Below are 21,414 nucleotides of genomic sequence, written 5' to 3'. Positions count from 1 at the left end.
TTGAGTACTTTTTTCCTCACGTGGAGGTCTCCTCAAAGGGAGGAACTTCTACTTTTACTGGAGTAATTTTTTTACCTTGGGTGTCTCTACTTTAACTCAAGGACATGATTTCTGCATCAGAGCGACGTGCAGCACTGCAGCTGGGCTTCAGCCTGCACTACTGTGGATGGGGCAAGGGGTCAAACTAGGAAAATGCCTTAACGTGTGACGTCTAGTTGGTCTCCAAGCTGCTCTTATTGCAGCCTGTTATTGTTATTTGGTTACCAATCTGGACTTTATTGAATTATCTTTCCTCTATTTAACTTCCAAGCCGTCGCTCTCGTTTGCATGGAAAGCAGGTCCGTGTGCAGCGTCTGCATCAAACATATTCCTAATTCCTAAAAGGCAAATTAGTTTTGGAAACAAGCTCGGAATTTGCATCATGCATGTGCAGAACATGGATGACTGTAATCTCTGAATCCTGTCCGCAGTGGAGGTCCTGATCGCTTTCTATGAGAACAGGCTGAAGGATCATTATGCCATTACGCCGCATGTTCTCCGGGGGCTCAAGGCCTTGGTAAGTCTGAGCTACATCACAGCCCTGACATGGAGTCCGGAATCTTGTCTTACTGGAGCCGCATAACAGAAACATACTAACTCTGAAATCTGATCTGTTTCGTCTCCATGACGACAGAATTTCAGACAGAAGCTATTCCAGAATTACTGTTCCGCACTTCATAATCTCCTCATTAACTCCAGATCAGAAAACAGCATCACACAAACATCATCAACATAATGTTGATGATGAAATATTACAGTGATGGTGGTGAATAATGAGGAGGCGAAGCTGAACGTGTGTCTGTTTATTAGGAGGAGTAACGTTAGCGTGCTCGGCTAAAGCGTTTGGGAAATGGAGACTGAAACTGGGGAGTGGCAATGCTCTGATAAACAGCAGGTGGCGCTCTGATAAACAGCAGGGGCGCTCTAATAAACAGCAGGGGCACTCACAGTTCTTTAGTTCTGTTTTGACCTTTAGTTCTGTTTTGACATTTTTTACATCAGTAATAGCAGCTGTCACTCACATTCATAACATTATTTTGATTGATTGTTGGTTGCTAAGCAACACCATAATCATATCAAAATAATGTTAAAAAGTTTGAGTTACAGCTGCTGTTACTGATGTAATAAAGGTCAAATCTAAAGCGGAATAAATTGTAAGTAGTCAATACTGTGAGAGCGCCCCCTGCTGTTTATCAAAACGCCCACTACTATTTTTCAGAGCTCCCCAGTTTCTCATTTCAAAACGCTAACGTTCCTCCTAATAAACAGCGCCCCCTGCTGTTTATCAGCACTGTTCTCTGCTCCCCAGTCCATTTCCTAAACATTATTCCTCCTAATAAACTTCACGTCTGTGATTTGGTGACCGTAGTTCATCACAGCCATGATGTTATTGGCGATAACACACTCCTTGAGTGTTCTACTGCTTTTATACCACAGTTAAATAAATAAAGTAAGAATTTAATAAACTGGGCCGTGAACATGGCGTTTAATATGTTTTAATGTTCAGTTCCTTCCTCCAAATTATAGTTCCTTAACGAGCAGCTTGTTGCTACGTCAGAGTAACAAGCTCCGCCCACTCGCTGCACAGCCGGCAGTTCGTTCTCCAGTTCCTTACACTAAATTCCCAAACTGTCGTCACCACTGAGGAATCAGCCAGAAATTATCCCAATACCATTCGCCACACGTGTAGTCTGATCTTCAGAGTCTGACCAAATCAGACTGAGCCATAAAACTGACTCAATATCAGGTTCAGCTCAGTTTGGTCAGTTTTTTCCAGATCAGTATTAATGTTGTTTTGTTCCAGCCAGTCTGTAAAGCTTACAGCCCGTTTAGTTTGGCGAATGGTATTGGGTTCATTTCTGGCTGATTCCAGGTTGTTTGGCTGTTCTTCTTCATAGCTGCGACTGAAAAGCTCAGTGGTGACGACAGTTTGGGAATTTAGTGTCGTCTCATCTTCAGATTCTGACCAAATCGTCTGTCGGTCAGATGTGATCTTAAAAGTGTCCGTTTTCTGTTTGTGGCAAAGTAAGAAGTAAAAACGTTCAAATGGCTTGAGTGTCTCCTACAGCTGGCAAAATTGTTTAGTCTAGTTAGGATGTTTGTGTGATGCTGTTTTCTGATCTGGAGTTAATGATGAGATGATGAAGGTAGGAGCTGTTATTCTGGAATAGCTACTGTCCGAAACTCAGACCGTTCTGAAATCATCATGGAGAGCAAACTGATAGGATTTCAGAGTTCAGATGTTTCTGTAGTGTGGCTCCTGGTAAGCAGTGAGAAATAGAGTTTGATCTGATAATGACTGATTGTGTGTGTCCTGCAGGCGAAGAGCTCAGTCCTGCCTCCTGGCTCTGCAGTGTCTATGCTGAAATCCCTTTTCCAGGACGTCCATGTGCAGGTAAATGAACACACAGCCTCTCACAATCACTACATAATTATATTTAAAAGAATTCTTATGTTTTATTAATTTATTTAATAACTTGGCCTTGTTCAACTCACAATACCTGTATGTACTACTTGCTGCAGCTGCCTGACAATAAATATCATTGGAAATTAAAGGGCAGCTCCACTGATTCTTCAAAACATCTGCATAACTCGGTGTGTGAGATGTAATCAGAGAGATTTAGATGGTTTGGTGTGAAACGCTCTGGAGAAATGTATTGTTCACAGTGGTGGTGATAGGAACCAGACGTGCACCTGTATAAGCTCCCTTACATGTAGTTATTGTGATATAAACCGAGTCTGTTCTATGGTTTCTCATTAGGCTGAATGAATAACCGGCTCTAAATGTAGGTATTGTGATATAAACTGAGCGTTTCTAAACTGTGGTTTTACAGTCTTTGATGCTGGCTGAGAGATCGTCTGTCTACAACATGCTGATCAGCCTCATGGAGTCGAGGGAGGAGGGTAAGGAGGATCTTACTCAGCGTCATGACTACTGTGGTTCCATTTTTATCACTTTCTTTAAAATGACACATTAGTGCGCCGAGCAGCATCACATGTTGTCTCTAATGCCTTCAGCTGTCACTCCACAGTAGAGCTCCCCTGTTCTCTCCACAGAGCTCAAGGGTTTGGGCCCAGACTTCGTGTTTGGGTTTGTGCAGGCGGTGGACGGAGAGAGAGACCCTCGCAACCTCCTGCTGGCATTCCAGATCGCCAGGAACATCATTCACAGAGGCTACGACCTCAGTGAGTATAGATCCCACACGCTAGATCTGCAGGACCCAGGCACAGCACCAGTACTGTGATTATACTAGTACATGCTGTGATGGCAGTGGAGGAGATCGGGGCACCAACAACATGCCTTGGTTTTCGCTAAATGTTAAAAGTATTTGAGCAAAATTAATCACATTCAAACTTGCACATTCACGTCTCTGCTGCACATCAGAATGAGAACTTTGTTTCTAGTAATTGCTGTAATTACAATTATTACTATAAAGTCTGATAAATCAATGCCAAACAGTATTAATATATTACAGTTCTGTGTTATTTGAACTAGACCTAATTTAAATATAAAAAAAATCTAAATATCTGAATAAACTTTGTTACAAACAAATCAAATTGAATTTGATGCCTGCAACATGTTCCAAAGAAGTTGGGACTGGGGCAACAAAAGACTGGGAAAGTTGAGGAATGCTCAAAAAACACCTGTTTGGAACATTCCACAGATGAACAGGTTAATTGGAAACAGGTGAGTGTCATGATTGGGTATAAAGGGAGCATCCCTGAAAGGTTCAGTCGTTCACAAGCAAGGATCAACACTTTGTGAACAACTACGTGAGCAAATTGTCAAAGTTTAAGAACAACGTTCCTCATATGCCGTTGCAAGGAATTTAGGGATTTCATCATCTACAGTCCATAATATCATCAAACAATTCAGAGAATCTGGAGAAATCTCTGCAAGTAAGTGGCCAACATTGAATGCATGTGACCTTCGATCCCTCAGGTGGCACTGCATTAAAATCCCACATCATTCTGTAACGGGTATTACCACATGGGCTCAGGAACACTTCAGAAAACCACTGTCAGTGAACACAGTTCGTCGCTCCATCTACAAGTGTAAGTTAAAACTCTGCCATGCAAAGTGAAAGCCAAATATCAACAACACCCAGAAACGCCGCTGGCTTCTCTGGGCCCAAGCTCATCTGAGATGGACTGACGCAAAGTGGAAAAAAAAAGTGTCCTGTGGTCTGACGTGTCCACATTTCAAATTGTTTTCGGAAATTATGGACATCGTGTCCTCCGGGCCAAAGAGGAAAAGGACTGTCCGGATTGTTATCAGCGCAAAGTTCAAAAGTCAGCATCTCTGATGGTTTGGGGGTGTGAAACTTGCCCATCTGTGAAGGCACCATTAATGCTGAAAGGTACATACAGGTTTTTTATGGCAACATATGCTGCCATCCAAGCAACGTCTTTTTCAGGGATATCCTGCTTATTTCAGCAAGACAATGCCAAGCCACATTCTGTACGTGTTACAACAGCGTGGCTTCGTAGTGAAAGAGTGCGGTTACTAGACTGGCATGCCTGCAGTCCAGACCTGTCTCCCATTGAAAATGTGTGGCACATTATGAAGCACAAAATACGACAACTGAGAACCCGGACTGTTGAGCACCTGTTGTACATCAAGTTGTACATCAAGTTGTACATCAAGCAAGAGTGGGAAAGAATTCCACCTACAAAGCTTCAACAATTAGTGTCCTCTGTTCCCAAACGCTTATTGAATGTTGTTAAAAGGAAAGGTGATGTAACACAGTGGTAAACATGCCCCTGTCCCAACTTCTTTGGAACATGTTGCAGGCATCAAATTCAAAATGAGTGAATATTTGCAAAAACCAATAAATTTTATCCGTTTGAACATTAAATATCTTGTCTTTGTAGTGTATTCAATTGAATATAGGTTGAAAAGGATTTGCAAATCATCATATTCTGTTTTTATTTATGTTTTACACAACGTCCTAACTTCATTGGAATTGGGGTTGTACATTTATGAACTGAAATGCTTTAAAAATATATATATATATATAAAATTAAATGCATTTAAAAATCTAAATACAACAAATAATGAAATGTAAACTAAATATATGCTAAGTGGCTCTTTGCAGATGCGCATAATTTTGGGTCTGATCACTTGTACTGAGCATGTAAATGGAGATTTTCATCAGGTTGGAGAATAGAGTGAGAATAAACACCTCAGTCTTGATCCATAATCAGAATGAATTCAGTCGCATTTGAGAAAATGTAAACACAGACACTGTTTTTTTTTCTGTAGGTCAGTTCACAGAGGAGCTCTTTGAAGTCACATCCTGTTACTTCCCCATAGACTTCACACCTGTACGTAAGAGTCCTGCTTCATATTCATATTCACTCAGCACTGCAGTAACGCTGACGTGGTGGTGGCGTGTTAGTGTGTGTTTTGTCTTGGCCTGAGTGGATCAGACACAGCAGTGCTGCTGGAGTTTTTAAACACTGTGTCCACTCACTGTCCACTCTATTAGACACTCCTACCTTGTCAGTCCACCTTGTAGATGTAAAGTCAGAGACGATAGCCCATCTGCTGCTACGCAGCTTGTGTTGGTCAGTCATGGGCTGGAGGTTAGGGAACCAGCCCTGTGACCGGAAGGCTGCCGGTTCGATCCCCTTGGCTGACAGTCCATGACTGACGTGCCCTTGAACAAGACACCTAACCCCCAGTTGCTCCCCAGGCGCCGTGGATAGGGCTGCCCACCCCTCCTGGCAAGTGTGCTGCTGTCCCCTAGTGTGTGTGTTCACTAGTGTGCATGTATGTGGGTGTTTCCCTGCACGGATGGGTTAAATGAAGAGGTCTAATTTCACAGTGTGTGAAACACAGTGACAAATGGTTCTAAATTCAATTCATCCTCTAGTCCTTCACCAGCACAACACACACTAACACACCACCACCATGTCAATGTTACTGCAGTGCTGAGAATGATCCAGCACCCAAATAGTAATTATACTCTCTGTATTTAAACATGTAGTTGTACAGTGTTATAGACGTATTGAAGATATGGGGTTAGTCGGGGGCTGGAGGTTAGGGAACCAGCTTTGTGACCGGAAGGTCGCTGGTTTGATCCCCTGAGTCGACAGTACATAACTGAAGTGCCCTTGAGCAAGACACCTGACCCCAACTGCTCCCCGGGCGCCATGGATAATGTGCTCACTGACCCCTAGTGTGTATGTGGTGTTTCACTGGGTGAAATTTCCCCGCTGTTGGACTAATAAGGGTCACTTAACTATCTTAAGATCTGTTATTTGCTCAGAAAAGCTTCTTGTGCTCTAATTTGCCATGATAATGATGGGTATTGCCACATTGCTCAGCTCTAATTGAAACTGTAATCCTCTCCTGTTTGCAGTCAGTGTTCATGTGAAACAACACGCAATGACATGTTAGTAAATGTTTAACTCGTTCCACTCTCTGTGTTTAGCCACCCAACGACCCTCATGGGATCACGCACGAGGATCTGATCCTGGCTCTCCGAGGCGTTCTCACAGGAACACCGCGCTTCGCAGAGGTAGAGAGAAACACATTCTGACAGCATCTGATTTGGTGGTGTTGCAGATTGAACTTCATACTTAAATGCATCGCTGAAGGCAGCTTAGTGTACAGCGGGGTTTGTTTGTTTGTTTGTTTGTTTATTGATTTGGTTTCTCTGTGTCGACAGTTTCTCCTGCCGCTGATCATCGAGAAGCTCGACTCAGACGTCCAGAATGCCAAAGTGGACTCTCTGCAGACTCTGGTAAATCAGGACTGTCTAATCAAATCTGCTCGAGAGGCCAGAACATTTTTATAGGTTTTGCAATTAAGTCAGTTTGCCAACTTTACATGCTTACTGTAATGTAGATGTTTAGTGACATCTAGTTCAACCCTTGTGTGTTGTTGGTGTGTTTGTTGCTCAGTGGTGTGCTGGATCCACCACATTAGTGTTTATTAAATCAATACAGCCATAACAATTTATGTAGAAATACCAGATGTTCAAAATATCACAAGTGGCCAGTGTAGGGTTCTACTGTAGCAGCTGTAGCCAGTCAGCAGCCTGTCCATGTTGTCCACCCTCTCACACACATGCGCGCACACACACACACACACACGCTAACAGCAGGCCATGTAGGAGAATAGAGTGAAGAACACAGCACCTCCACACTTTTACTCCCCGTGGGTTCAGCCCAACACCACATGTGTAATATAAATGGGGGGGGGGAACAGAATGAAGCACTGAAAATGGGTTATTTTATTGTTCTTCACAGAAAATGAGCAAAGGCCAAGAATTTGAGGCTAAAATAATAATAAATTGCATAATTTTTTCTTTTGGTAAACACTGAAACGGGTCCCACAGACCTGAACACCACACAAGGGTTAATCAAAGATGTTTTTCCAAGATATTTTATTCGATTGTGCTGCTGTACTTCACATTATACACAGCAAAAAAGAGATTTTGCCAAGTGAAATAATCTAAAATCAAGTCTGTATGAGCGTTTTCACACTGGAGCTTTTTCCCAGACCCAAGACCGCTTGCTCTGCGAGTTCGGTACCTTTGGTCGAGTGTGGAAGCTGTTCTCGAGCCCCAAAGCATACAACCGATCTCTGGTCCTCCTGAAAACAGGACCTGTGGGCCGCCGACCACCACTGGGCCGTGATGCACTCTAGTGGTCCGTAGGCCTGAACTCATGAGGAGGCAGTAGGTCTAAGTGGGCTGGTAGACGTGCAAACAAAAACACCACAGTCACAGACCAATTAGATGTTATCAGTTTGAGACGGTGCAGCCAGGAGCACGCAGTGCAGTGCAGTCAGTCAGAGACAGAGATGTTCCTCACGGTGTTTCTCCTGACCTGTTCAGGGCGAGCTGATCAAACTAGCTCACTCCGTTGTGTGTGTCAACGCTCCACCAATATTCAGGTCTGAAACAAAGAGCCGAAACCTGCGGGTCTCAATCTGCTTGCAACAGAACCCTGTTCAGTTCACTGCTGGTTTATGATGAAAGAGGGAATCATCAGTAGAACCAGCTTTCCTCTTCTTCTACCAGCATGTCGGTGCTTTACTGACAGTATAATCTGCCTGTTTTAACATCTGACTTATTGCTCTAATGTCATTCCTGCAGTTCGAGCTGCAGCTGATAAAAACGACAGACGAGCCATAAAATAACAGCAAAGATCTGCGTTTGATTTCTGGCTGAACATCAGCGACATGAGTGTTTAAACTCAACTTGATAAACTGACAACCAAGTAAGGTTTATTATTATTGTTGATCGTTGCAACGCTGATCCAGAAGCTTGAGTGGAGTGAGGTTTATTTCACACGAGGCACTAAAACCCTCAAAACCTTGTGATGCTGCATGACTGGATCACCTCGCTACTTCTATTTCTAACGTCACTTCCTTTCTCGAGTGCGGTAAAGGGTGAAAGGACTGCTGTGGACAGAACGAGATGCTCTTCACCGCTTGAGTGTTTGTATCCAAGGAAGATGATAATTTAAGTAATTTTATCTGGAGAAATTGCCTTATTCTACTGGCAGATCATGTTGCTCATATCAGGATGTAATGCTTGAAACAAGCACAGACAATTTCACTGGATAGAAATAAGTTTTTTTTATTATTATTATTTATTCTTACAGTATTCTTAGCTGTCTCATAATGAAAAATAGATGTATTAATGAGGTTATAGTGAGAATTTTATGTGATACAATTGCCTAAAATAAGCAAAAAAAAGTGGAAATAAAGCAAAAGAAATTATCTTAAATTGAGCTTAAAACAATCTCAGAAGGAGAAATATTAGATTTATTGAGTATATTTATGTTCATTTCATTTGCCAAGATATATGTATAGGAAAGGCGCATGTGGTTATTAAGTGTTAATAAGCGTATTACTACGCTGCAAAAAAGGTGTCTCATCAAGTAAAACAATCATAAAAATAGTCAATAAGTGCAATATTTCTCCTTTTGAGATTGTTTTAACGTTGATTTAAGATAAATTACTTATTTTATTTCTAGACATATTTTTTACTTATTTTCAGTAATTTTATTAAGTAAAATTGTCTCACTATATTGGCAGATAATGTTGCTTGTTGTAAGAAATGTGCTTAAAAACAGCAAACTTATGTGCCACTATAGTCCACTATAGTGAGACTATTTTACTTAATAAAATTACCGAAAACAAATAAATACTGTCTAGAAATGAGGAAAATAATCTCATAATACGTGCACAGCCATCTCGAAATGAGAAATCTTAGAAATATCCACTGGATCCACTGGATCATTTCACTTGACGAGATGCTATTTTTTGCAGTGTATTAGACATTAATTTCTATAAAGTTACTGTTTCTTCCAGCAGTGAGTCTTGTAGTGTGTGTCCTGTGGCATGTGTTCTCAGTGCTTTTTATCTGAAATCTAATGTAGAGAATCTGATATGGTGCTGAAATCTAATCTGCAGAAGGCTCCAAGCATCAAAGTAATCACTTCTTGTTTGCTCTAGGCCGCCTGCTCGCCTGTCTATGGACACAAAGAGCTGGCTGAGTTCCTCCCGGGCTTGTGGTCCTCCATACGCAGAGAGGTGAGGACATTTCTCTTATTTCGGCCAAACAGTAACCTCAGGTAGACTGTAGCTGCAAGGCAGTGGAGAACCGTCAGGGCCCCCAGAGAACATCTAGTAACAACAGAGAAGTAAAAAAATGCATGTTTGTGTTTTTTAGTTCGTTTTGATTTACTAGAATCGCAATATTTGTGTTTAAACTCTGCAAGTACGGTAGTAATCCCCCTATTTCACCCTTAATCAGGATTGCTCTCTCTGCGGTATCTAGGTAGATACAGCCAAGCTGCTGTCCCATTGGTCAGGACTTCAGGGGCTGTTCTGAAGGCCCTACACGTTAGATTAACTACCAGTGTCTTTAGGACGTGACAGAGGAACTGACCACTTTGATTTTACAGTGAGACCAAAATGATCACTCTAGTCCTTCTGGAAGTTATAGATCTGGCACTGACTAAAGACAGGCAGATTTGGGTTAGTTGTTAGGAATGGAATATAGAGGCGGCATCTCTATCACTCTAGAGAGGTTCTAGATACATCATTGACTGTGAATATGAGCCGTTGCTGATTGGTTACATTCAGATTGATGAGCCAGTCATAAAGAAGCAGGTATCAAGTAAAGTTTATCATTACTGCTTTGATTGTGATGCACATAGACAATAAGAGTCTCTATTTTCATGCATACTTTCAGAAAATAGAAATATTTCACTTGTGTGACTTTTCTGTAAGAGTTTTTGGCCCAAATGGTGGTGAATGTGAGAGTAACAGATCATTGACTCCCTGCAAAATCACCATTAAAGAAGCAGCTACGTGTTCAGTTTGATGCCCTTGCAGTTTGAAACTCTGGCATGGACTTTAGCAAAGGTGTGAAAACAGCCTCAGTCCTGGTTTGCCACTGCTAGAAGGTACTTAGCTCATGTTAGTTTGCCTCATGTTAAGGTTTCCTGTTCAGTATTTCTGTGGCTGCAGCTGCGGTTCACAAAATAATGATTAGAAGTCTTTCCTCCAGTCACCGCCGTCTCTCAGTGCCACTTTCTCCATCGAGTGATGGCAACACTCCGCCACTGTTTTGAAAAACAAGCTTGCAGTGAGAACAGTGGCAGTACATCAGTCAGAGTGGTTAGAGTGAGAAATGGTGAAAGGTGTTGGTGAGGAAAGTGATGCCTATTCACTATCCTGTCCATCTGGAGGCCAGAGCTGTTTTTATTTCATCCCTGAAGCTCAAAAATGTCAAAATCCTAACTGCTCTACGGTCAGATGTGGCGCCTCTTATGGTGGACGGCATGGTGTAAAACTGTGGCGTAATGTGACATTGAGCAAGCATTCATCTTCTGTGTTAGCGACTAATTCAGCAGACTGTTTTTCCTTTACATTAAGAGCCTCTCTGTGGGATAATGAACCCATTATGTTCTCCGCCTCAAAAGATTTGAGCACCTCAGAACTGATCTACGGGTAGTGGTTGAGATCTTCCCTCTGAAATGGGAGCCTCAAATAAAGAGCAGCACTTCATTAACACTACTAGCGCTGCTCTGTAGGCGACCCTGCCCCTCTGCAGTGACAGCAGAGGAGGGTAAAGTTGAGCTCCTCACTGCTGGGCTTCAGTTACATTTAGGGCAACATATGCCTTCAAAGAGGGGGGCAATTATTTATTATCACCCACCCCTAATTCTTCAGTGATATGAAGCTGAAGTCAGATATTCTCCAGATTCTTGTTCGAATTGTCCCGTTCCACCTTAAATGGAGCAGCGGTTCTGATGGCTGAGGTGCCAGAGTGTAACTGCTGACCTATTTAAGGTGGAACAGGAAATTTAGCCCCTGAGACGTCAACACTGATAGTGATTTATTATGCTTGTTATGAAGAGAAGGACCAAAACACAATGAAATAACATCAAATTAAGATAATAAGATGTTTATTGTAATTTTTTAACAGAGAAAATTCTCACATTTGTGGGTTTCTTTGGTCTCTTGTTCTCCATCTTACTGTTTTTTCTTTTTATTCTCATATCTCTCAGTTTGGAGTCTCTGAAAAACCTCTGTTTGGAGGGTCATGTAGCCCAAACACTTCGCCCCACCCCTCTATCTCAACAAGAATCGGGACCCCCTACCCTTAGATGAGTGCGCAAAACAGAGGGGTAGGGCTGAGTGGTAGGGGCGAGGGGTGAAATGGGACTGGGCCTATATCTTTACTGTAAGAGCACCAAGTAGTTTCTAGAATCCAGAATTGTATATTTTTTGTTTTAAATCGATCTACAGTACTGTACATTCAAATGGTCAATTCTCAACCTGTATATTTGCACTGAAGCAGAACCACATTTAAAAAATACTTCCAAAAACTATGAATCTGGTGATTTGTATTCAGCATACATTCAAACATTGAGCTGCACTGCATCCAGTTAAACAGGAATAATTATTACTCTTATGCTCTCTTTATATTCAGTCATGCAGTTAGTCGGTGTTTTAAGCACTGGCAATGTCCAGGATACGCTCAGAAAAGCATATTGTCATCTAATTTATCACGATAGTGATAAATATTGCCAAGTTGCCCAGCCTGAGCTCTCGCGTCAAACCTGCAGGTCTTCCAGACGGCGAGTGAGAGAGTGGAGTCCGCGGGTCTCGCAGCTCTCGGCGCACTCACATCCAGCCTGTCTCGCTCTGTCCTCACGTCAGACTCTGAGGACGCTCTGCAGGTGTTCCTGGAGCTCGTCCTCAAAGGTACCAGCTACTGTCTTATGACTAACAATTGGATGCAAAAGTTTGGGGGCGCAGTTTGTTTATTTTTGAAGTGAAGTGAACCCAATAAAGCAGAACTAATAATCATAATTCTGCAGATGTTAATGCAGAGTTGATTTATATTTGATTAACGTATAAATGTATTTAAATGATGTAAAGTCTCAGAACTTAAATAACTCGTTAAGGTTTATCTGTCTGAAATGACATTGAGAGATGGCAGTTAAGGGGAACTGTGGAAGTCAAGGCAAGATCTGGAACAACAAGAAATCTCTCTCTCTCTCTCTCTCTCTCTCTCTCTCTCTCTCTCTCTCTCCTTGTTTCTCTCTCTGACCCCACCCCTCTCTCTTCTTCTCTCTCCTTCTCTCTGTATCTCTGCCCCCCTCTCTCTGTCACTCTCTCTCCTCTCTCTCTCCTCTGTGTCTCTCATTCTATCTGTGTCTCTCTCTCTCTCCCTACTTCTCTTTCTGTCTCTCTCGGTCTCTGTCCCCTCTCCCTCTCTCTTTCTCTCTCCTTGTTTCTCTCTCTGACCCCACCCCTCTCTATCCTACTCTCTCTCTCTCTCTCTCTCTCTCTCTCTCTCTCTCTCTCTCTCTCTCTCTCTCTCTCTCTCTCTCCCTCTCCCTCTCTCCCTCTCTCTCCCTCTCTCCCTCCTCTGTGTCTCTCATTCTATCTGTGTCTCACTCTCTCTCCCTACTTCTTTCTCTCTCTTTCTCTCTGTCTCTCTCTGTCTCTCTCCCCTCTCCCTCTCTTTCTTTCTCTCTCCTTATTTCTCTCTCTAACCCCACCCCTCTCTCTCCTTCTCTCTCATTCTCTCTGTATCTCTGTCTCCTCTCCTCTCTCTCTCTCTCCTTCACTCTCCTTCACTCTCTCTCTCTCTCTCTCTCTCTCTCTCCCTCTCCCTCTCTCCCTCTCTCTCCCTCTCTCCCTCCTCTGTGTCTCTCATTCTATCTGTGTCTCACTCTCTCTCCCTACTTCTTTCTCTCTCTTTCTCTCTGTCTCTCTCTGTCTCTCTCCCCTCTCCCTCTCTTTCTTTCTCTCTCCTTATTTCTCTCTCTAACCCCACCCCTCTCTCTCCTTCTCTCTCATTCTCTCTGTATCTCTGTCTCCTCTCCTCTCTCTCTCTCTCCTTCACTCTCCTTCACTCTCTCTCTCTCTCTCTCTCTCTCTCAGACTGTAAGCATCATCTCTGTGAGCCAGACCTGAAGCTGGTTTGGCCCAGTGCTAAACTACTGCAGGCGGCGTCCGGCGCCTCCTACAGGTCCAGCCTGATTGTGACGGCGGAGGTGCTGCCCGCTCTTCTGGAGCAGTACAGCTCCAGAACTCAGGTGGGTTTGGGGCAGGACAGCATTCATACATGGTCATCTGTGGAGATCCATTTTGTCCAGTGAGAGCCTGCTGTGGTCAGTCGCTTACTCAGCTCAAACCTCTGATTATTTGGGAAAGATTTAAATGTACACCATGTGGCCAAAAGTATGTGGACACCCTCCGATTGGTTTATTATGAGTGTTTCAGCCACACCCATTGCTAACAGGTGGATAAAATCAAGTGCAGTCTCCATAGACAAACACTGGCAGTAGAGGATCATACTGAAGAGCTCAGTGACTTTAAACATGGCACTGTCAGAGGATGCCAAGCCTGCCATGTGATAGTGAAATTTCTGCCCTGCTAGATCTGCCCAGGTCAACTGGTAAGTTCTGTTATTGAGAAAATGAAACATCTAGCAGCAACAACAGCTCAGCTGACTAACTAAAATCACCTAAAACATGTAAAAAAGGTTGTTAACAAGCACAGAGCACCTATCATCTGTTACATCACTCACTACAGAGTTCCAAACTGCCTCTAGAAGCAACATCAGCAAAAGATATGAGCTTCAGGACCTTCATGAAATGGGTTTCTATGGCTGAGCTGCTGCACACAAGCCTAAGATCACTATGTGCAATGCCAAGTGTCAGCTGGAGGGGGTGTAAAGTGCCGCCACTGGACTCTGGAGCAGTGGAAATGTGTTATCTGGGGTGATTAATCTTCTCTATCTGTCAGTCTGATGATGAATCTGGGTTTGGTGAACTCCAGGAGAACGTTACCTACTGGAATGCAGAGCCAGCAGTAAAGTTTGGTGGAGGAGGGATGATGAGTTGGACTGTTTTTCAGGGTTTGGGCTCTCAGTTCCAGTGAAGGGTGGTGTTGAAGCTACAGCACAAAGACATTTTACACAATTAAGCAATTTTGGGAAGAGCATTTTCTGTTCCAGCAGGACTGAGCCCCTGAGCACAAAGCAGCCCTGTAAAGACATGGAGTGACCAGTTTGGTGTGGAGGATCTCCAGTGTCCTGCACAGAGCCCTGACCTGACCCCCTCTGAACGCCTTTGGGATGATCTAGAATGGAGATTGTGAGCCAGAACCTCTCGCCAACATCAGTGTCTGACCTCACAAATGTTCTTCTGGATGAATGAGCAGATACTCTCCAAAATCTTATAGAAAGCTTCCCAGAAGAGTGGAAGCTGTTAGAGCTGCAAAGTGGGGCAACTTCATATTAATGCCCATAGTTATGGTCAGGTGTCTGCAGGCCTTTGGCTGGATAGTGTCTATACTTGCTATAAATCTTTTAATTAGTGAATATATAATTCAGTAACTCTTACAGATCCTCAACTACCAGTGCCTGAAGCATAAGCTGTGTTTGTATGTACTTATCTGCGCTTCTAACAACAGCCCAGCCTGGAACATCTGTAATGATTTTTATTCAAGTGTTCATGCTGCACTGCAAAAAACATTATCTTGGCAAGTAACATTATCTTAAATATAGCTAATGTATCTGATATTTCTCATTTTGAGATTATAAGCTTATATAAAAGATTATTTAACTTATTTCGAGACGTTTTGCATGTTTTAACTGATTTTAGAAAGTCTACTTATCTCGCTATAAATTGAGAAATTAATCATTGTTAATGGATAAACTGGTTTGTATCAAGCAGCTTTCTTGATCTCTGCCAGTGACGTGAGAGAATTTCATGCACTCGGAACAAGTACAAACAAACAAGAAATAAGTTAAATAACGTGTAACTCAGCTTACGACAGTCTCTAAATGAGACATATTGGACATATTGGCAAGATTTAGGATGATTTCAATTGCGAAGATCTCACTTTTTGCAGTGTACGTTTTATTTCTTAATTTTTTAATTGTTCTAATTTGTCCTGACTTGCTCTCGTTTGTGTAGTGTGCTCAACGGCGCACCCTGCTGGAGGTTTTACATGGTTTCATCCAGCCCACTCCGAGCAGCCGGCCTGCAGAGGGAGGTATGTGCTAATAAAACATCCTGCTCCTCCGATTACCCCCACCCAACACCACCCAGGCTGTTCATGGATTCACTCTTACACTTACAGAGACATTAAATCTGTTACTCTCCAAGAGTTTAAATGAGGTGTTGAGCACAGCACTGCTGAGCGCTGTATACAGACAGTCTGTATGTATTTCTGTAGGTTACTGTGTGGTTCATGTTTGTTCTGTCGTCTCTCTCAGAGGAGACCGTGCTGTTGCCGTTCCAGAAGCCTCTGTGCAGCGCCGTGTTCTCCGCTCTGGCTGAGTCCAGTGCCGGCCTCCAAATCACCGCTACCAAAGTTCTCACCACCCTGGGGCAGCAGCCCGGTGAGCGGACGCCCACACTCAGCTCACGCTGTTGCAATATGGGCTGATATTGAGGACCTACAGATTTATTTGTATCAGCAAAATTCCAGTTATTAGTGTCTGTACTAGCGTGTTTAGCATATTATACCTAGAACACAATTAACAGGAACCGGTAACACTGCTAATAATTCTTAGACGTGCCCTGACAATATTTATATAATAATAATACAGATTTTTCAGCTATCTTATCACACAAAACAAAGACACAGCAGAAGCAGTGCACAATATCAAGATAATTTAACCCTGCACTGTGCATATATATATAACACACAAATATACATACATACATACATTCAGTGTGTGCAGGGGTCCTTTTAGAGGGGTCCTTTTCCCTGTGGTGAACACCTGTCTTGTGACTGGCTAAATCCATTTCAGTGTTGCTTCATGACAACAAACATATTTCTGCAAATTCTCATTACGAAAACAAAACGTACTGAATGGTAAAAGAGAGACGCCTACTAAGAGGTACTATGACTAAGTACATGCCTTTTATTCACTTACTCAGTGTTTTTGAGTTTTTATTGTTAACCCCATCATTGCCTGAATGTGTATAATGTCATTTTAAAGTGAGTTTGTTGCCCTGAGGCAACATTGTGCAGTCAAGGGTTAAGACTTTTTAGGTTCTGCTGTTTAGTCTCGTTTAAGAAATGTGACGAGTATTAGGCCACATCATTTATATCAGTCAACATAATCAGGTGTCTGTTAATTCATTCTTTTCAGCTGCCAGAAGTCGCTATCACTCACTAAATATTCATATTGACTGGCTGCTCATATCGGGAGCTCATTTTAAATGATTTAATGGAAGTGAAAATGAACTAAACTGAGTTTTCTAAATGTGAATTTGTATCTGTCGGTTACCGTTTACGGTACAGTGCAAGATTCACGTTGGTGTCACTTTAACAGATCAAACCAGACCATTCAGAACAAACTCTTTCAAGATTATAAGACATTCTTTTAGCACTGCAGGAAGCTCATTACCTTTGTTATTATTAACAGGTTCATTTTTATTAATGTTAATGTTATTAAAGCAAACTTATTCACTTAATTTGTAGTCACTTATTAACTTATTCATTTTATTAATGCTAATGTAAATATCAGTTTAAACTGTGACACCACGATGCTGGACATTTCTCTAAAATCGAGTAAACAGGAAACTTCAAAAGCTTCTCAGTGATGATTATTTGACCTTCGCTCTGTCCTGTCAAGGCCTTCTAGCGGATTCGGACGTGGAGATGACGGTGGACCATCTGACCAGGCTAGTTCTGGAGGAGGAGGACGCTCAAGTCAGGTAGCTCCATCATCTTAGAGCTGAAAGCATCGTAATTATTGTAAATATCGGACGTTTACCTGCACGCCAGTGGGTGGCTATTAGTCTGCGACCAATTTAAAGAGGGCTGTTCAGTAGCTGTGGTCTGATTGAAGCTCTTAGTGGACCTAATCTTAGTGCATTTAAAGGGCCCATATCCTAAATGTGCACTTATCATCTGTGTGTGTTTTTGTACCAAGAACAGTCCAATTTCATTTTCCAGCCTCTCTTTATTGCTTTTAGCGTTGTTAAATCGCTGTTTTTGTTACTGTCCCCTTAGGACTGGTATGCATGAATGAGCTCCGTTATATTAGTAAACTAGAGCTAAATAAACAGCTTTAAGATGTATAGAGAGATATATGTAAATAGGCTGGATTTTGTGATTTGTGAGGTCACAAAACATTTTTTCACTTTCTTGATATGGGCCCTTTAAAACAAGTCAGTCTGCTGATATTTGCGATATAATAATGTTTATGAATATAAACACGTAGATTTCTTCACTGGCTCTGACACAGAGATTTGAAGCTTATTATTATGACACTTTTTGCAGTTCCACATGTGACAACTACTCTATGGCCACCTAATGCTGAAGGGCTCGTATTGCGTTATTGTGTCGTATTGTGGTTCATGTGAAACCCTTAGGGTTGATTTCCCAGACTAAGTCTAAACCTTGACCAACGTGATTTTTAGTGGTGAAACACCTCAGTCCTATGGCTGAGTGTAATCTCTGTCCTCAAAACTAATTCAGAAATAGATCAGACTATATTAGACATTTACATGGAAAGAAATAGGAACATTTATACGTGTGCCAGCTTCTTTGCATCCTGAAGGGGGCGTCTCACATTGTTGAGTCAGTCTGTGCTGGCATGCATGTTAACAGGACTATAAATGGAGCAGTTTTGTTTATATGGCTCTGGTGAAGCTGGTTGGGTCCACTTTAGTCTGGGTGCGAAGTGTCGCTCGACAAATAAGCGCTGTAGGCTTTCATAGTCCTGCGTCAGCAACAAAATGATGGAATAGAACATCATTGTTAGTGTCTGAAAACTTGTACGACGATGCAGCTGCTGATACTGCAGTAAAACCACACCGAGCAGAAAACGGCTGCTGCAGTGAAAATCAACAGGATTTGAGGCTGCAGGGTTGCTATGGCAACCAGAAATACTGCGTGATTTCCACACACGTGTTTCACTCATGAGTTCTTTCTCAGGGGGCAGTTGTGTGCTGGAGGAACCCGCCCTGTGACTGGAAGGTCGCCGGTTCGATCCCCTGAGCCGACAGTACATGACTGAAGTGCCCTTGAGCAAGACACCTAACCCCCAACTGCTCCCTGGGCGCTGTGGATAGGGCTGCCCACTGCTCCGGGCAAGTGTGCTCACTGCCCCCAAGTGTGTGTGTTCACTAGTGTGTAGGTGGTGTTTCACTGCAGAGGTGAAATTTCCCCGTTGTGGGACGAATAAGGGTCACTTAACTAACTTAACTCAGTCATGCAGAGTTTCCAGATTCCCAAATATTCTGGTTAGTCTGAAAGTGCAGTGCAGTAGGACATTACATCGTCACGGGTGCTTTTTCTGCTCGGAAAACTTTGTAAATTAATCGCAGTCGTAGAAAAAGGTTTGAAAACGAAAACAAATCAATCCTAGTTCTGAGTAGCTGGTGACCTGTTGTCTTTCTGAAGCAGCAGTAAACACACAGTCATACACGGTGACCACAGCAACAGTCAAGCACATTGATTTTTTACAGTGTCTGTCTAATTGGAGTGTGCATCAGCATCTGCGCTCTTTCAGATTTTCTGATGTATGCGATAAGGTCTGCAACGCCCTGGCAGACACACATTTAGTCTCTTTTACATAATTTTTTTTTCAAGCGACACTCGTCGTCTGGGCTCTAAATTGGCCTTTAGTCTAAGAACTTGGTGTGCATGTAAACGAGTTACTGTCTCCTGTCTCAGTTTGGCGGTAGTGGAGAGCATAGGATCGCTGTCCCGTCTCCATCCCGCAGCCTTCGCCTCCCGAATGATTCCAAGACTGAAGGATGAAATATTCTCAGGTACCTGTTTATCTTCCTCTTAACATCAGCAGTTTATTTAGCCAGCAGACTTCACTGCATTCTGCAGACTACACATTCACATGTATGAAATAAGTTACTGGAGCATAGCCCAGATATATTAACAGATGTCAAACAGGCTGACTGGAAACGAGTCGTAGTCTAAGTAGGGGTGGGCGATATGGCAGAAACACTGTATCACAATAATTCAGGACATTTTCACAATATGCAATATGCATCACAGTTTTTTTTTCTGAGATTTAATACTTTGGGATGAACGAGCCAAAAATACTTTAATAATAAAAAAAATTAGCTACAACGATTTTTATTAAGTGTTTTACAAACTGCTACACTAAATCCAATTAAATAGGACTATTTATACTTTCTTTGTAATGACGCATGCAGTTGTTCAGAGTTCTTTAAGTACTGACCATATCACTATATATTCAGAAAAGCATAGTGTGATGTAATTTATCACAATAATGATAAAACATCACCTTACTGCCCACCCATAAGTCTAAGCAGTGTCCGGTTAGTTGTTAGGAATGTAAAACAGTGGCTCTATATCAGGACTCTTTACTTAAAGAGTCACTGTAAAACTGATAGATACAGAAGATCAAATTTGTGTTATTGTTTGTAACAAGCTTCAGATAAAACACATGGAATGACTTTTACAAGCTTTACATGACTGTTTAGTCCAGAATAGCCAAAACACTAATGTGCATCACCGTTAGCTTGGCGCCACAGTAGTGCTAGCAGAAATTAACATTGTTGTAGTGGTGATTTTTAATTTTTTTATTTTTACTTGTTTTTTGACCAGGTTTGGACATTTGTGGCCCAAACTCTGAAGGCCTGACTGTAATGTTCATGAGGATCTTTAGTCTAATGAACCAAAGGGTGTTTCTCTGTTAATAAGCTTGCCTCCTCCACAGAACCCATGGTACAAGGAGACGACTCCTCTCCATCTCAGGGTTGGTCTAAGGGTGCCGCCCGGCAGCGGTGTGTGACAGCGCTGGCCTCAGTTTCCACCGAGCCCGGTCTGGTGCAGCAGAGTGCGCCGGTGCTGCTGGAGGTTTTAGCGTCTGTGCATGCAGGTAAACGGACCCTTCTCGCGTTCACTGGAGCTTCATACTGCATACAGAATTCCTCAGACAGCCTTTCCAATGACTGAGTTGAGCTACATTACAGGGCCGTGTCATAGAAAAGCAAAATAATTTTCCTGGCATTTTTGGAATAAAAGAGTGTTTTGTGAAGTTTCAAAACGTACCAATAAACCATCAGTGAAGTCCATATATGGAAACTAAGCTGTTTTAAAGTCCCTGTATTTATGAGGTCACAAAAAAATTCATCATTTTACACACATCTGCTTATTCACTTTACAGCTGTGTAGCCCGGCCCCTTTTACATAAAAGTTATGAGTAGAGTTTCAGCCCTGACTGCTTTTTAAAAGAGGCAGCCAATCAGAACAGAGCTCATTTACACGTGTCAGTCCTAAAGGTGCAGTAAGAAAAACTGAAAGCTTCCTGTCGATTGTAAAAGTTCAGGGGTTCATGAGTTTTAAAAATTTGCATTTGTTCCCTGCATGGTGAAATGGTTCTTCAGATTCATGGAGAACGTGTTATATATGGTTCTACATAGTTCTGTATAGCACCAAAAAGGGTTCTTATATTGTTAGAAGCTTGACATTGTCACAGTAGCAGAGGCCTTTTTGGTGCTATTTAGAACCATGTACAACACATTCTCCATCAGTCTGAAGAACCATTTTGCCATGCAGAGAACCATTTAAGCATAAAATGTTTCTATATAACTCTGGGTTCTAAATAGAGCCACTGCCTTTGATAAAGAACCCTTGAAGAACTGATTTTTTTGTTTTGTTTTGTTTTTTGTTTTTTTTTTTTCGCAAAAAAATATGAAATATAACTTTTCTGTGTGGCATTCCCATAAATACTGCGTGTTTTCTGAGAGCTAAGCTTTTCTGAGCTTTTCTCTACATTCAGAACCCAAAATCTAGAACACCTGCATTCATGAAATGTTATGTTTGTTTCTGATTCTTTTCTGAAAAATGTATTGCTCATTACTGTACAGGGT

General features: G+C 42.2%; 1 protein-coding gene across 1 annotated transcript in view; it reads left to right on the top strand.

Annotated features, from left to right (window-relative positions):
- The window catches only part of mms19 (MMS19 homolog, cytosolic iron-sulfur assembly component), a 41,233-nt gene that overhangs the window by 3,171 nt on the left and 16,648 nt on the right, over positions 1 to 21,414 (top strand). Inside the window, exons 4-18 of the mRNA XM_017725372.2 lie at positions 471 to 556; positions 2,360 to 2,434; positions 2,874 to 2,943; positions 3,097 to 3,225; positions 5,306 to 5,367; positions 6,480 to 6,566; positions 6,717 to 6,791; positions 9,518 to 9,595; positions 12,142 to 12,280; positions 13,469 to 13,623; positions 15,511 to 15,589; positions 15,813 to 15,938; positions 17,184 to 17,265; positions 19,232 to 19,329; positions 20,259 to 20,420. Of these exons, the coding sequence (XP_017580861.2) occupies positions 471 to 556; positions 2,360 to 2,434; positions 2,874 to 2,943; positions 3,097 to 3,225; positions 5,306 to 5,367; positions 6,480 to 6,566; positions 6,717 to 6,791; positions 9,518 to 9,595; positions 12,142 to 12,280; positions 13,469 to 13,623; positions 15,511 to 15,589; positions 15,813 to 15,938; positions 17,184 to 17,265; positions 19,232 to 19,329; positions 20,259 to 20,420 (1,503 nt within the window). The remainder of the gene's footprint in view (positions 1 to 470; positions 557 to 2,359; positions 2,435 to 2,873; positions 2,944 to 3,096; positions 3,226 to 5,305; positions 5,368 to 6,479; positions 6,567 to 6,716; positions 6,792 to 9,517; positions 9,596 to 12,141; positions 12,281 to 13,468; positions 13,624 to 15,510; positions 15,590 to 15,812; positions 15,939 to 17,183; positions 17,266 to 19,231; positions 19,330 to 20,258; positions 20,421 to 21,414) is intronic.

This window comes from Pygocentrus nattereri, chromosome 13 (genome assembly GCF_015220715.1).
Source record: "Pygocentrus nattereri isolate fPygNat1 chromosome 13, fPygNat1.pri, whole genome shotgun sequence".
In the NCBI taxonomy this organism is placed as follows: domain Eukaryota; kingdom Metazoa; phylum Chordata; class Actinopteri; order Characiformes; family Serrasalmidae; genus Pygocentrus; species Pygocentrus nattereri.
This window is presented reverse-complemented; position numbering and strand designations above follow the sequence as displayed.